Below are 14,227 nucleotides of genomic sequence, written 5' to 3'. Positions count from 1 at the left end.
TAATGGTTGATGATCTGAAAGAAGAAAAGCAAAGTGACAAGGTGGTGGCTAAGGATGTGATAATGCCCTGTACAGGAGAGCAGGGACAGGAGATATCTGAAAAATATTGATACACAAACAGCAAACAAACCTTTTTCTATAGAAAGGAAGCTGTAGAACTAGGAATCATAATATGAAACTCCCAAGGAGATGACTCAGGACCAACATCAGGAAATTTCTTCACAGAAAGAGTGGTGGATGCATGGAATACAGAACAGCACCTACGCTCAGCACTTCATAGCAAAGAGAGACACCAGCAGTGGCTCTTAAATGTGTAGGAGCTCATTTCTGAAAACATGTAATCAAGCATGTCTCTCCTTTCTAGCTCTGGCTCTGATTTGTATAGCTCACATATTGCACACAGTACCTCTTCATCTTCAGTGCATGTTCTCCTAGTTTTATTCCCAGGCTCAATAAAACAAGAAGAACATCACTGAACACTGGATGTGACTCGCACTGAATGTTGGGAGCTGCACAGTGGAGATCTGGCAGTCACATGCGGCAGTCAAGGTAACTAATTAAACCAGCTGCCCGCACCACATCGATTTCTTCATTTGTGATAGGTTCTCAGTACACTCCAATCCACTTGGGCTTCCACCAGCTGGCCAAGACATGCATGCCACAACAGTACCTCAGATCACTACTAATAGTCTACGTTTTCACCTCACCAGCCATTCTGACTTTTGTCCTGTCCAATGCTCTTGAGCTTCAAAGTTTTCTCTCTCTCTCTCATCCAGCCATCTTCATTCTCCCTGAAAGCATCTCATCCTTGTCATGTTCTTTACACCTCCACCTCTTTGTATTCTCCTGATCCTCCTCCTCTCACCTGAGGACATCGATCCCAATCCTGCTCCTGTAAGGCAACTTTCACCTCATTTGTGCACATCAAACTGTCACTGCTCCAATCTTATTCCTATTCACCTTCCTCTTCCCTAATTTCTCATATTCTGTGTGGAATGCCTGCTCTATTTCCAATAAGCTTATCTACATTCAAGATCTTTCTGACTCACACTCCTCATTTTCTCACCTTGACCGAGACTTGGCTTTCCTTCGAGGACTTTGCTACAGTTACTGCTCTCTGTAATGGAAGTTATTTTTACTCCCATACGCCTCACTGTATGCTGCGGTGGTGGCACAGCACTACTGATCTCCCCCTTCTGTAGGTTTCAACCCTTCTTCCACTTCAAACCACTTTTCTTCCTTTAAGGCCCACTCCATCTGCCCATTCACCTCACTACACCTTCGGGTAGCTATCATTTAAATCGACACCCTGAAAAATCCCCTCCTCCTCTTTCACCAACTTGTTCCCTTTCTTTCCTTCCTCTTTGAATCATCTTCCATCAACTTGTTCCCTTTCTTTCCTTCCTCTTTGAATCATCTTCCCTCTCCCTTATTTTTTTAACCTCTATGCTGATGACCTTCTGATTCATGTGTTTCAGAACTCCTTGCCTTAACCTCCTCATTTGAATTCCAACTCTGCTTTACCACCCCTATTCACCAGATGGCCAATGCCTTGACCAAGTCTTTTCTTCCAAATGCTGTCTCTCAAACTTCTCCACCAGAGTTCTTACCTCTCAGACCATCACCTGATAATTTTCACACTAAACCACTCTCCCCCACAGCCTCATGCAATCACTTTCAGGAATCTCCAGGCTATTAACTCTTGTGAACTGTCCACTATCTTTCTCTCTCCTCTCCTCCACAATATTGTCAATCAGTTGATGAGGCAGTGTTTTCTTACACTCTACTTTCCTCTGCTTTACATACTCTTACCTATCTTGTAAGGTGCACCAAATCCTAGCATTGGCTCACCCCCAGAATATGCTTCCTATATTTCTATCCCCACTCTGCAGAGCATCTCTGGCTAAAATGCTGTGCCCATGCAGATTTCATATATTACAAATTCATGTTTATGTTTACCTTCTCCCAGTATGCTATTGCACTTGCCAAGCAAGACTTATGTCCATCTGACAAACTTTTTTGCCTCCAACCCTTGTTTTGTTTTTTTGCTATACTCAATTTCCATTGCAAACTACCTTCACCTCACACCCTCCTTCATTCTCTGCCCAGACTATGGCTGACAACTTCCATGACAAAGTTCACAAATTAGTCTTGAGGTCACCTTTATCTTTACCTCACCCACCTATGGCCCTTGCCATCCTCTCCACCTTTTCTGAAATCAAAGTGCAAGAAACTGCCCATCTTCTCTCCTCCTCCAAACACACTACTTTTTCCTCCGACCTCAAACCCACCCAGCATTTCTGCTTTATTTTCCCTGCAGTCATTCCTTTGTTCTGTCACATCCTCCATCTATCATTTTCCACTTAACTGTCCCTGCTGCCTTGAAACATTCTGTTATCACACCACTCCTCATAACAACTTTAGTGGACTTCACCTGCCCTCTCTCTCTCTTCCCTTTTGATCTAACCGACTTATACCATTCACTTCTACTGTCTTAATTTTCTTTCATCTCAAACATTCCTGAATTACTCCAGTTTGGTTTTCACCCTTTACATTCCACAGAAACAGCCCTTGCCAGCCTCCAATGACCTGGCATTTACCCAATCTTTATCCTCCTTTACCTAGTCACTGCTTTTGATAGTACTGATTCCTTGATACTCTTTCCTCACTTGGATTTTGGGATTCCATCCTATCTTGGTTCTTTTTTCACCTCCCCCATAACACTTTGTGTGTTTTCTGGTGGATCTTCCTCCATTATCATCTCGCAATCAATTGGTGTGCATGTCCTAAGCCCTCGTCTTCTCTTGCTATACTAATTCCCTTGGTGCTCTGATCTCCCCCCATGGCTTAAATATTTTTATGCTGATAAGATTTTTCTCTCTATACCAGTAATTTCATCAGGTACCCAGTCCCAGATCTCAGCCTGTTTATCTGGCATAGATTCCTGAATATCCTACTGCCACCTTAAACTCAACAAGACCAGATATTCAAAGCACATTCAGAGCTTGATAGATGGTTAAGTAGAACCTATCCGACTATTTAGCAGGCCGTTGAATATCTGTTTATATTCGGCAGCTGCTAGGTAGCCAGATAAGTAACTTATCCAGCTTATCTCTTGGCTGCATAAAATGTGGATCAGGGCTAACTATAGAGCTGGTCTAACTTAGCTGGATCTAGCTTATCTGGCTAAGTAGTGATTTGTGCGCAGATATTCAGTGGCATAACTGTGTTGCTGAATATCCCTTGTAACTTGGCCAGATAAGTTATATCTGGTTAAGTCACATACTTTGATAGTTCTAAATATTGGTCCTAATATGGCTAAGAGAGACCTCCTTATCTTTCTCCCCAAAATCATGTCCCTCTCTTCCCCCTCTCTCTATTTCGGTGGGTAACACCATCATTCTCCTAGTCCCCTCAACACGTAAGCTTGGGGTCATTTTCTCTTCTCCTCTACACATATCCAAAACAATGCTAAAATGCTTCATTTTTTTCTCTATATCACATTACTAAAATCCAACCTTTCTTTCCTGAGCATACTACCAGAACTTTTATCTAATTTCTCATCACTTCAAGACTACTGAAATCTGCTCTTCTCCTCTACAATCTATCCAAAAATCAGCTGCACAATTCTTTTGCTACACCCTTCTCATGTCACCAGATTGACTCCCAATCCACTTCCACACACTTCAAGCTCCTCTTGCTCACCTATGAGAGACTTCACTCTGCAGCTCTTCACTACAGCTCCTCTCTTATGTCTCCCTACACCCATTCTTTTGGGCTTCTCTCATTAGGCAAGCCACTCTTATCTATGCCTTCCTCTACCGCCAACTCCACATTTACCATCTATGTGCACCATATACTTGGAATAGATTTTTTTTGAGTGAGTGTATCATGCTCCTTCTTTGGCCTTATTCAAATCCAATCTAAAAACCCATCTTTTTGCGACTGGTTTTAAATTTTTAATTCCCAATTATTCCACTTATAGTATTATAGCTTTTAACCATTTTCTTAATAAATGAAATGCCCAGGTTTGCCCTTTGTGTTTATCTACAGAGAAAGGACTATATTTTTTTGTGTTTTGCACAGTGCTGCATTGTTGAATAAAACTATAGAATTAATAAATAGTAGTAACAGTAGTAGTACCTGTAATCTGAAACCAACCGCGGATGGCTGGACAAGGCTGTCTCCACTGATGCCTTCCCAGTCTTCAGGACCCTCTTCAGTAAGTCATACCTTCTCATTCTATAAAGTAGCTCGGAGAGTCCACAAGGTAGTAGCCTCCCCATTTCGTTCAAAGTGTTCAGGATTTCCCTGACATCCTGAAGAGGCAAGTCCAAAACATCCCGGCACAGAAAGACCATCACCTCCTGTTCATCTTTGTCCAGCTCCTGCTCAATCTGGTGGATGACAGCAGCTGGAACCCTGCTATTCACGCTCATCACCTGCCTCTGTTTCAGCTTAACAGATAGCTGTCCTCTTTATTCAACAGGAAGCCTCAGTAACAAAACAGGCAGGGTGTTTCATTCTATAGCTGGGGAAGTTCCACTGAAGAAAAAACAGACAAAACAGGATGTGATGAATAAAATTTACAGAACTGAATACCATTTTAACAATTAAAAAAAAAGAACCCAAAACGATCAATCATGTACTCGTACAATAAACATCAGACTTTGGTAAACATATTGGCCTCTCTTCCTATGGCTTTCATTATATATACCTATCGAATACATAATGCTTTGAAAGGAGAGAAAAAGGAAACCCATACGAGTGTTGTATGGTACCAATCTCCTCTCTTTTTAAAAGTATGGAAACAAAAAAAGAGTGGGAAACCGCCTCATAATTAAGGCTTATGATTTTAGGTTTTAATAGATAAACCCAGAACGAACACTCTTGATGCAAAACAAAAATGAAAAGGGTTTATTAGATAAACACTTTAAGAGCACCACTTGCCCTAGTACTCCTCTCACTTCTCCTTTGCCTATCCTGGATCCTCAGCCTTTTCCACACTAAAGACTTCTCAGCTGCACAAATATATGTATTTAATTCAACCAGAAAAGATACCCAACAAAAGTACCTGCGCTATGAAAACACAGATACACACTTATTTGGCATCCCCGAAGGACTCCTGATTAGTTGGAAAATACATCTAAATTTATAAACACCTAAAATCAGAAGCCCTACCCATAATGCATAGGGGCATTTCCTGCCTGTCAGGCCGATACAGTGTTAACCGGCATTTGGCTGCGCGTTTGACGTGCTAGCTTTACCCCTTATTCAGTAAGGGGTAATAGCGCGTTGAAAACGCGCGTCCAACCCCTCCCCTCCCGAGACTAATAGCGCCCGCAACATGCAAATGCATGTTGATGGCCCTATTAGTCATTCCCGCGCGATACAGTAAGTAAAATGTGCAGCCAAGCCGCACATTTTACTTTAAGAAATTAGTGCCTACCCAAAAGGTAGGCTTAATTTCTGCCGGCGCCGGGAAAGTGCACAGAAAAGCAGTAAAAACTGCTTTTCTGTGCACCCTCGGACTTAATATCATTGCGATATTAAGTTGGAGGTCCCAAAAGTTAAATAAATAAATAAATAAATAATTTAAAATCAGCCCGCGGCTTGTGGGTTGAAAACCAGACACTCAATTTTGCCGGCGTCCGGTTTCCGAACCCGTGGCTATCAGCGGGCTCGAGAACAGATGCCGACAAAATTGAGCATCGGCTGTCAAACCCGCTGACAGCCGCCGCTCCTGTCCAAAAAGAGGCGCTAGGGATGCGCTAGTGTCCCTAGCACCTCTTTATTGAATCGCGCGCACAGGACACTGGCCGCGAACTTTATTGATTCGGCCTGTGTGTGTCAGCCTCCCAGAGGCAGGTTAAAGACAAACCTGCTTCCAGTAAGCATAGTACATTTTTTTTTTAATTTGAACATTTTTTTTTTTTTTTTTTAAAGGAGCCTATCAAATCACTTCTACATCCCCTTTTCCCTTTGCTTCCAAAAGAGAGGGAGATCTTTCCAGCATGAGAATGGTGCTATAATGGTACTGCTGAAATGATACACATGCAAGTGCATTATGTACAGACCTTTGCGTTTGGTCATAAACAAGTGGACCTTGTGAAAAATCAAGTAATGTGCATTCATTCCCTTTTATATTGTCATATTTTGTAAACAGTTCAGGTTTACAAACTAGCTTCCCTTTGAATATATGGCAAATCACTTCTGGTATGATATTCTTGAATTATGATCACATACACAGCTGATAGAACGTGTGGGGTGCTATTCTCCAGAGTAGAACTTGTAGAAAGGCTGCATTTGGCTCAGGCTTGTGCACCGGCATATGCATCCAGACCCTGTGGCAACCCTAACCTCTCTTTCTCTTGCTGGTTTCCTTTTCAAATAGGATTCAATCGGATTGATGTACTTCTTTAAATCTGAGCTACTATATTTCTTAAATATACATTAACTAAAGGCCAGATGTACTAAAGGGTTTTTCCCATTTTATATCTATGAAAAATGACTACATCTGGCCTTAAGTTAGGAAAGAAACCAAATAGAACAAAACTTATTTTTAGTGGAAACTACGGTATATACAATGGCAAGAACTGGAAAACATATCCATATGCTTGCATTTCTACATAAACACATTGTTGCATAATAAGTGCTAATTCTAAGAAAAAAGTTCTACCTGCTGCTATTAGAATATAAATACAAATTTAACTGCAGAAAATCAGAAGGGTGACAAACTAGCTTCCTGTATGAAGGATGACATAGTGAGAAAGAAAATCAAGTCCTCCTATACATAGGATGCAAATAATGTATTACTACCAGATCAAATGTCTAATACTAAACAACCTTGCATCATTTCTAATGAGTAAAACAAAACTGAGAACACACAAGCATGTGACAAATGATGAACAAAATATTCCACTTACAACAGGATACATGAGTCATCAAGTGATTCCTTTCTTATTAACAAAGTTTCCGCTTGCCACTTGAATAAGTCTGTCCCAAAGAATGCCATGGCTTTGTTTGCCGTGCAGCCTCATCGTGCCCTAGTTCTGCCTACTACAACATCTTCCCACCAGCAGAAGCCTCCAATGAGCTCTGCTTTTAGTTGCACAAGCCACCTCCTCACTGGTCACTTAATCTAGCTTGTTGTACAGCCTCCGCTCCACCAGGGTCCTCAGCAAGCTTAGCCTCCAGCCTTGCCAAGCTCCTCACACCCAAGCTCCAGTCCCATTTAACCCTGCCTTGCCAGATCCAAGATGCCTCTCTTCATGGAGTTACCCTTGGCTATCTAACCTGGCCACTCTTACCTTGCTCCATGCCCTGTGGCCTCCAGGCCGCCTTGTTCCTTGCTCTGTGGCAGGCAGGCTTGCTCTTACCTTAGGTCTTACTCTGTGGCTTACTTAAGCCTACCCTTCCTTCGTTCTCTGTTCTGTGTTGTCCTTGACTGCTCATACCCTTGTCAAAGTCCTGTCTTAATCTGCTTTGTTTAGTTCTGTCCTTGTCTTGTCCTGCCCTGTTCTAACCAGTCCTCTGCATCCATTTCCTGCTTTGCCTTGCCCAAGCCTGTGCATTATATCCACTCACTCCCTGCTCAGTATCAAAGCTTGTTCCAGTATCCCGGTTTCAGCTTCCTGCCTATTCCAATACCCTGACCTCTGCTTCCAGTCGGTTTCTGCCCACAGGCTATGCCTTGCCTTATCTTGTTCCAGTTTACCCAAGACTTACCATGATGTACTTCTCCCGCAGCAAAGACCTACTGGCCCCAGAACCCAAGGGCTCAACCTGTTGGGGGGGGGGGGGGGAGGGTTTAACTAAGCGGAAGTCCGGCCTTGCAATCCTGTACCACACCTGTTTATTTTAAGTCCAGCCCAGCACACTGTGACAAACTGAAAACGTGTTTTTTTACATACAGCTCTAACAGATGTTCATATAAAAAACTAACAAAAACATATATCTTTGAGGATTATTGCTAGAAGGCAATCGTTATAATTTTATGTTTCTTAACCAACTCTCAGGGGCAGGTATCAGAAAAAAGTGCTCACAGTCTCACAGGCTCTTGCCCTATACAGGGCTACAACCCTTCTCATGTACTGGCACTGTTAGATCACGTCATCTACCACTTCCCCATGAGAATAAACCAATTTTATTTTTAATATATCACCCGATAAAATTCATTCCTTAAAAATTATCACCCTTCTATTCTTTAAAAATTATCACCCTTCTATTTAGTGTAGTCTAATTATATAAAATTATATATATAAAAAAGTGGTAGATGACGTGATCTAACAGTGCCAGTACATGAGAAGGGTTGTAGCCCTGTATAGGGCAAGAGCCTGTGGGACTGTGAGCACTTTTTTCTGATACCTGCCCCTGAGAGTTGGTTAAGAAACATAAGATTATAACGATTGCCTTCTAGCAATAATCCTCAAAGATATTATATGTTTTTGTTAGTTGATTAAGATTTTGAGGAAGTGAGCCGTTGTTGTAAAACAATTACATATAAAAAACTATCCATTTTGAAGTCGTTTTTAAAGTGAACAGAGTCCGGGAGTAAAAATGACTTTCAGAATGGCTGCATACTACTGTGACTGCTCTTAAATCTCATTTCTGAGTTGAGTAAGTTTTGAAAGCTGATCTGGTGTCATCGTATATCTCAAGTAAAAACAACTTCAAAAGGCCATAATAAAACTATCTTATATTCAATGAAAATGTAAAAATATAGAATAGCTTTGTAAAATAAAAGATTAATATTTTAAAACTATAACAGGCAACACCATTCCTTTAACAAAAAAAATTGTTACTGAATAGTAAGAACGTATCAGGAAATTCATGAGGGTTCCTTCCTGAAGTGATATATAGTAAGCAGAGGCAACTGGAGTGCTGATGTAATTTCCTGAAGGAAGCTGTGTGCTCCTCTGAAAAGATATAGCTTACTTTAATCACACTCCAAAAGGATTTCTGCTACTTTGTGTTGCTAGAAAAGACCTTATATATCAATTCAAGCCTTTGCTGGCTGCACTTCTCCTGTGGGTAGAGAAATTTAAAACCTTTCATTGTGGAAAACCAATAAAAAAAAACAAAACACAAAAGCATAATCAAATTCGATAGAATTTCTCAGAGACTTATAATGAAGCCTTTGAGGTAAATGAGACAGGGTGTATAAACCCACTGAAAAACAATTCACAAAAGTATAGGAAAGGATTAATACAGGGGTCTGAGCAGGGACATGAGAAACCAGCTTAAGGGAGGAGCAGAGAGTTTGGACAGATTAGGCACCACCACCATCAAGTTTAAAGGTTTGCCTGGGGCAGAGTTCTGAGAAATGAGCAGGCCAGAATTTTGTTCCATTGTGTGTCATAGCTCTAATAAAAGGACAGTAAGAAAAGAGCATCTGTGTGTGGAATATTAACTCAGTTGTTGTCTCAACAAGCTGTAGCGATACATTCTGAAGGGAAAAAAAAATATTTGAGTGTGGAAATAGGAAAAAAAACCTTTCAAACCGGCGTTTGAAAGTTTGAAAGGCATTTTGGCACATGCCTAGATATGCAGCCATTTTATAACTTGTATGCGCATGTTATAAAATAGCCTTGGCCTTGCAATTTTAAGTGGGTGTGTGCCTAGCTGCGAAAATCGATGTTCTACTGCATAAATCGGGGAATTTTTTTTTAAAGGGCACACCAGTTAATAGCTACATCCTCCAAACCCCCATTAGTTTGATAGCCTGCACTCCCCTCCAGTTACCACAGACCCTTAAACCTTTCAGAAAGTAAAGTTACGCAGCAGGGGATCTGGGCGTGCACCCAGACACACAAATATTTATGCACACACCTCTTGGCCATACCTTGAAATGCCCAGGCCCTGCCCACTCCCAACTTTTTTTTTTTTTTTTTAACTTTTGAGATGTGCGTACAATGGGAGATACGTGTGCATCTGGGTGGCTTTTAAAATTCGGTTGGTGCTCATCCCAATTGATGTGTGTGCTGGGTTTTTAAAAAATGTACAATACCACAATTTACAGTAATTGTTCAAAGTGGTTTACAAATTCACTTTTAAGGACTTCTATTTATGCTAACATTTTGAAAAAAGTTTATGATTTATGTACATTTGTAAGATGATAGAATGCAGATTTTATTTATGCTCTGTGTATTTTGTGTTATTGTTTCTGTCCTATTATAATTTCAACTCCCCAGAACCCATCTTGCTTTTCGGAGCATCTAAAAGTACATTTCTTTGCCCGTCCATTTTTTCCTGCTCCTTTGAGCTTCCAGATCAACCAGAGCTAGTCTCTATTTGAACTACAGCATCATGAATGTTCATTTGCAATTGCCTAGGATTTCTTCCTCCTCCATTTTATAACCCTCAGGTAGCGCAGCCATTGGAAGGACAAGCCTTGGTCACGGGACACAAATCACAGCTCCATCCAGAACCTGGCACATGTCAACTGAAGTCCAACCAACAGGTATCACTGCTGTGTGATGGCTGAGACGACAACCCTCAAGAGGCTACTAGTGCTGCCTCCACAGCATCTTCAGCCCCAGTCAGTCAGGAAATGAACCCAGATCTTCCAAACTATGTTCCTGCTGAACCACCAGGCTGGCTCAAGCATATGCTTAAAGAGGTCAAATTTTTAAACTGTAAAATTTTATTGAGAAAAAACAGAATGGCCACTCATACTCAGTACCTGTAGCAAGTTTAAAGTTTGAAAACTGGTGTAAAGCTCACAGATAAAAGTATGTCTCTTTGATTTGGGTGACCATTTATTGGTATTGCCAGAATGCAATATTTTTTACATGTGAAATGACTGAATACATATTTCATTTTAAAAGTGAAGACAGCTTTTCATTTGACACCCAAAAGGATAGCAGTATATACAAAATTTGGCAAACTGGACTAATGATAGACGAGGGTTCCATACTGAAAATGTGTGTCTTATTAGTAATGTGATTTGCAACATGGCCAGGAGGTCAGATATCAGTGTTTTGTTAGTTTTATATCAGTTATGGATTCTTTGTTTCCTTTCAAAGAATCTGGTTTAAAATCACATGGAAAAATAATGGAACACTGAGTTAATTTTTCCACATAACTGGATCATACCACAGAGAATCATTATAGAATACTGGTTAAACAAATGAATTTAATCAGATTTTTGTTCTAAGACCAGAACTGTGAAGGACTTCAAAGGGGCGTGGGATAAACACTGTGGATCCATAAAGTCAAGAGGCCGCCAATGAAGAGTAGGTGACTCGCCAGAATGATGGCTACTGCCTGGAGACAATACCCTTATTCAATAAACATACACATGGTTACTGTGACTCCAACATCACTCTAAGCTTCAACAGCAAGAGGAAATGTGGAAAAAAGGATTTGCACTCACAAAGACGGGAGTAGCTGGCTTGTTACGGCGGTTACTACCCCAAACCAAATAACCAAATTACTACCTCCACCTTTCTCTATTCCTGATGCCTTTCAACTAGCTTGATCACTCCATTCTTATACTTCACTTTCAATGCATATCCAGCATAGTTCTCTGCTTCAACAGCAGGGGAGAAGAAAAACTGTTACTTCACACATCCAGCAGAGCTCTCTGCTTAAACGGCAGGGGAGAAGAAAAAAGGGTTCGCACTCACAAAGCGGGGAGTAGCTGGCTTGTTACGGCGGTTACTACCCCAAACCAAATGTACCTGATACTTCACTCTCGACGCATATTCAGCATGGCTCTCTGCTTCAACGGCATGGGAGAAAGACTGATACATCACGAGTTTCCAGCATAGCTCTCTGCTTCAACGGCAGGGGAAAAGAAAAACTGATACTTCACGCATATCCAGCATAACTTCAACGGCAGGGGAGAAGAAAAAAGGATTCACACTCACAAAGCGGGGAGTAGCTGGCTTGTTACGGCGGTTACTACCCCAAACCAAATGTGCCTGATACTTCACTTTCGATGCATATCCAGCATAGCTCTCTGCTTCAACGGCAGGGGAGAAGAAAAAAACTGATACCTCACGCATATCCAGCATAGCTCCCTGCTTCAACGGCAGGGGAGAAGATAAACAACCAATAAGGGCTGTATAACATAATCTGGGTAAAAACAAATAAGCATGGGTGTAGCTTGCTTATTGCGGCGGTTACTACCCCTATTACCTCTAACTAATCAAGCTAGATATTTCACTTGGATGCAGCTCCATCACCGCTCTCTACATTAATGGTGGGGGTGGAAGGGAATTAGAACCAAGAGCTAAGAGAAACAGATAAGTATGAGAGAAAAAATGAGGGAAGCTTGCTGGGCAGACTGGATGGGCCATTTGGTCTTCTTCTGCCGTCATTTCTATGTTATGTTTCTATGTTTCTATGTAAAAGATATTTTTAAAAAAAAGTTCTAGATATCCAACTTTATATTCATGTTTAATTAAGCCAACATAATAAATGTCCCAATTCTTACAGAAATAAAACAAAAGACTTCCAAAATGTGCTTTATCTTAGTTTTGGAAGTAGTAGATTTTGGAAGTGAGTAGGTTCCAGGTTGGGGAGGATAGTCTTGATCCCCAACTCATGTGGCTGGCCTGCAGCCACCACTGTAGCTGGGTCTGGACTCTGTCCGGGAGTGATAGATGTACGGTGTAGTTCTGGGACCGTGGGTTCCACCGTGATAGAAATGAGCGTTGTAGGGGCCTCATGTGGGCTCGTGCCCATGGCACAACTTCCAGTGTGGATGCCATCAGCCCGAGGACTTGCAGGTAATCCCATGCTGTGGGACGAGGATCGCTCAGCAAGGTTTGCAACCGGTTCCACAGTTTTGATCTCCTTGTGGGAGTCAGGCTGACCTTGTCTTCTTTGGTGTCGAATCGGACTCCTAGGTATTCTAACAACTGTGAGGGCTGTAGGGAACTTTTGTTTGTGTTGACCACCCATCCTAGGCTCTCCAGTAGAGTTTTGACTCTGTTGGTTGCTTGGTGGCTTTCCTCTGGTGACTTCGCCCTGATAAGCCAATCGTCTAGGTAAGGATGTACGAGGACTCCTTCCTTCCTCAGTGTTGCCGCCGCCACCACCACTATTACCTTGGTGCTGTGGCTAACCTGAAGGGTAGTGCCCGGAACTGGTAGTGACTGTCCAGGACCTTGAAGCATAGGTAGCGCTGGTGTTCCTGATAAATTGGGATGTGTAGGTAGGCCTCCGAAAGATCCAGGGATGTGAGAAGCTCTCCCGGTTGTATTGCCCTTATTACGGATTGTAGGGTTTCCATGCTGAAGCGGGGAATCCTCAGGTGTTGGTTGACCAACTTGAGGTCCAGGATGGGTCTGAACGCTCCCTCTTTCTTGGGGACAATAAAATAAATGGAATGACGATCAGTATTTATCTCTTGTGGAGGCACTGGGGTTATGGCCTCGAGGGCCAGTAGTCTGGACAGTGTAGCTTCCTCTGCCGCCCTCTTGGAGAGGTCGTGGCAGGGAGACTCCATGAACTTGTCTGGAGGGGTTCGTAGAAAGTCCAAGTAGTACCCCTCCCGAATGATGGCTAGGACCCACTTGTCCGAAGTTCTCTCGACCCATCTGCGGTAGAATAGGGCTAGTCTCAAGGGACCAAGGTGGCCGCCACATGAGACTCATTGGAAGGAGCTCTCTGATTTTCCTGATTCTTTTTTGAAATTTCCTGACAATGCCTCATACAAAACACAAAGTGCGTTTGAAAGATTCTACTAATTTGAAAGAAGAAGAACTATTACAACAACAACCTAAGATTGAGTCCTTCTTCAATCTTACCCCGCAGTTGCCGGAAGCGAGGGCTGCTAGGGGTGAACTCCAGGAGCTCGGAGCGATCCCCATGGCCAAGGAGATCTCCCTTAGCCCGGGTGCACCCGAGACGCCGTCACCGCCATGAGTCCAAGAGAGAGGAGGAGAGGAGATATTGCGAGCTCCAAGTGAGAGGAGGAAAGAGTTGCTACCCCCCCTCTCGAGACAGACGGAAGCGGCAGAGAATCGGCGCACGGAGAGGGTGGAGGAGACTGGGAAGGAGCAGTTGCCTCCATGCCTAAACCCAAAGGCTTACCAGGGGGCATCAATGAAAATGCCCTTCATGAACTGGTAAAGCAACATTCTTTTAAAGTATTTGCATTGCAGAAACCTCCTATGGTGACTTTAGACACGCTGTGGAAAGCTATGGCATCGATAGAGTCTGCTGTCTCAACCTTAACGCAGGCATTCTTAGATTTACATAAAAGGGGTTTGAA

General features: G+C 42.4%; 1 protein-coding gene across 8 annotated transcripts in view; it reads right to left on the bottom strand.

Annotated features, from left to right (window-relative positions):
- The window catches only part of CFLAR (CASP8 and FADD like apoptosis regulator), a 143,025-nt gene that overhangs the window by 100,761 nt on the left and 28,037 nt on the right, over positions 1 to 14,227 (bottom strand). For 7 of the 8 annotated variants that reach the window (XM_029606229.1, XM_029606228.1, XM_029606235.1 and 4 more), the window contains one exon: positions 4,144 to 4,545. In XM_029606229.1, coding sequence (XP_029462089.1) covers positions 4,144 to 4,439 — 296 coding nt within the window. In that variant the 5' untranslated portion in view covers positions 4,440 to 4,545. Of the gene's footprint in view, positions 1 to 4,143; positions 4,546 to 8,937; positions 9,028 to 14,227 lie in introns of all 8 variants that reach the window. The other variant, XM_029606231.1, reaches the window with a different exon arrangement.

This window comes from Rhinatrema bivittatum, chromosome 6 (assembly GCF_901001135.1).
Source record: "Rhinatrema bivittatum chromosome 6, aRhiBiv1.1, whole genome shotgun sequence".
NCBI lineage: Eukaryota > Metazoa > Chordata > Amphibia > Gymnophiona > Rhinatrematidae > Rhinatrema > Rhinatrema bivittatum.
The sequence above is the reverse complement of the archived record's forward strand: the minus strand, read 5'-3'. Positions and strand labels throughout refer to the sequence as shown.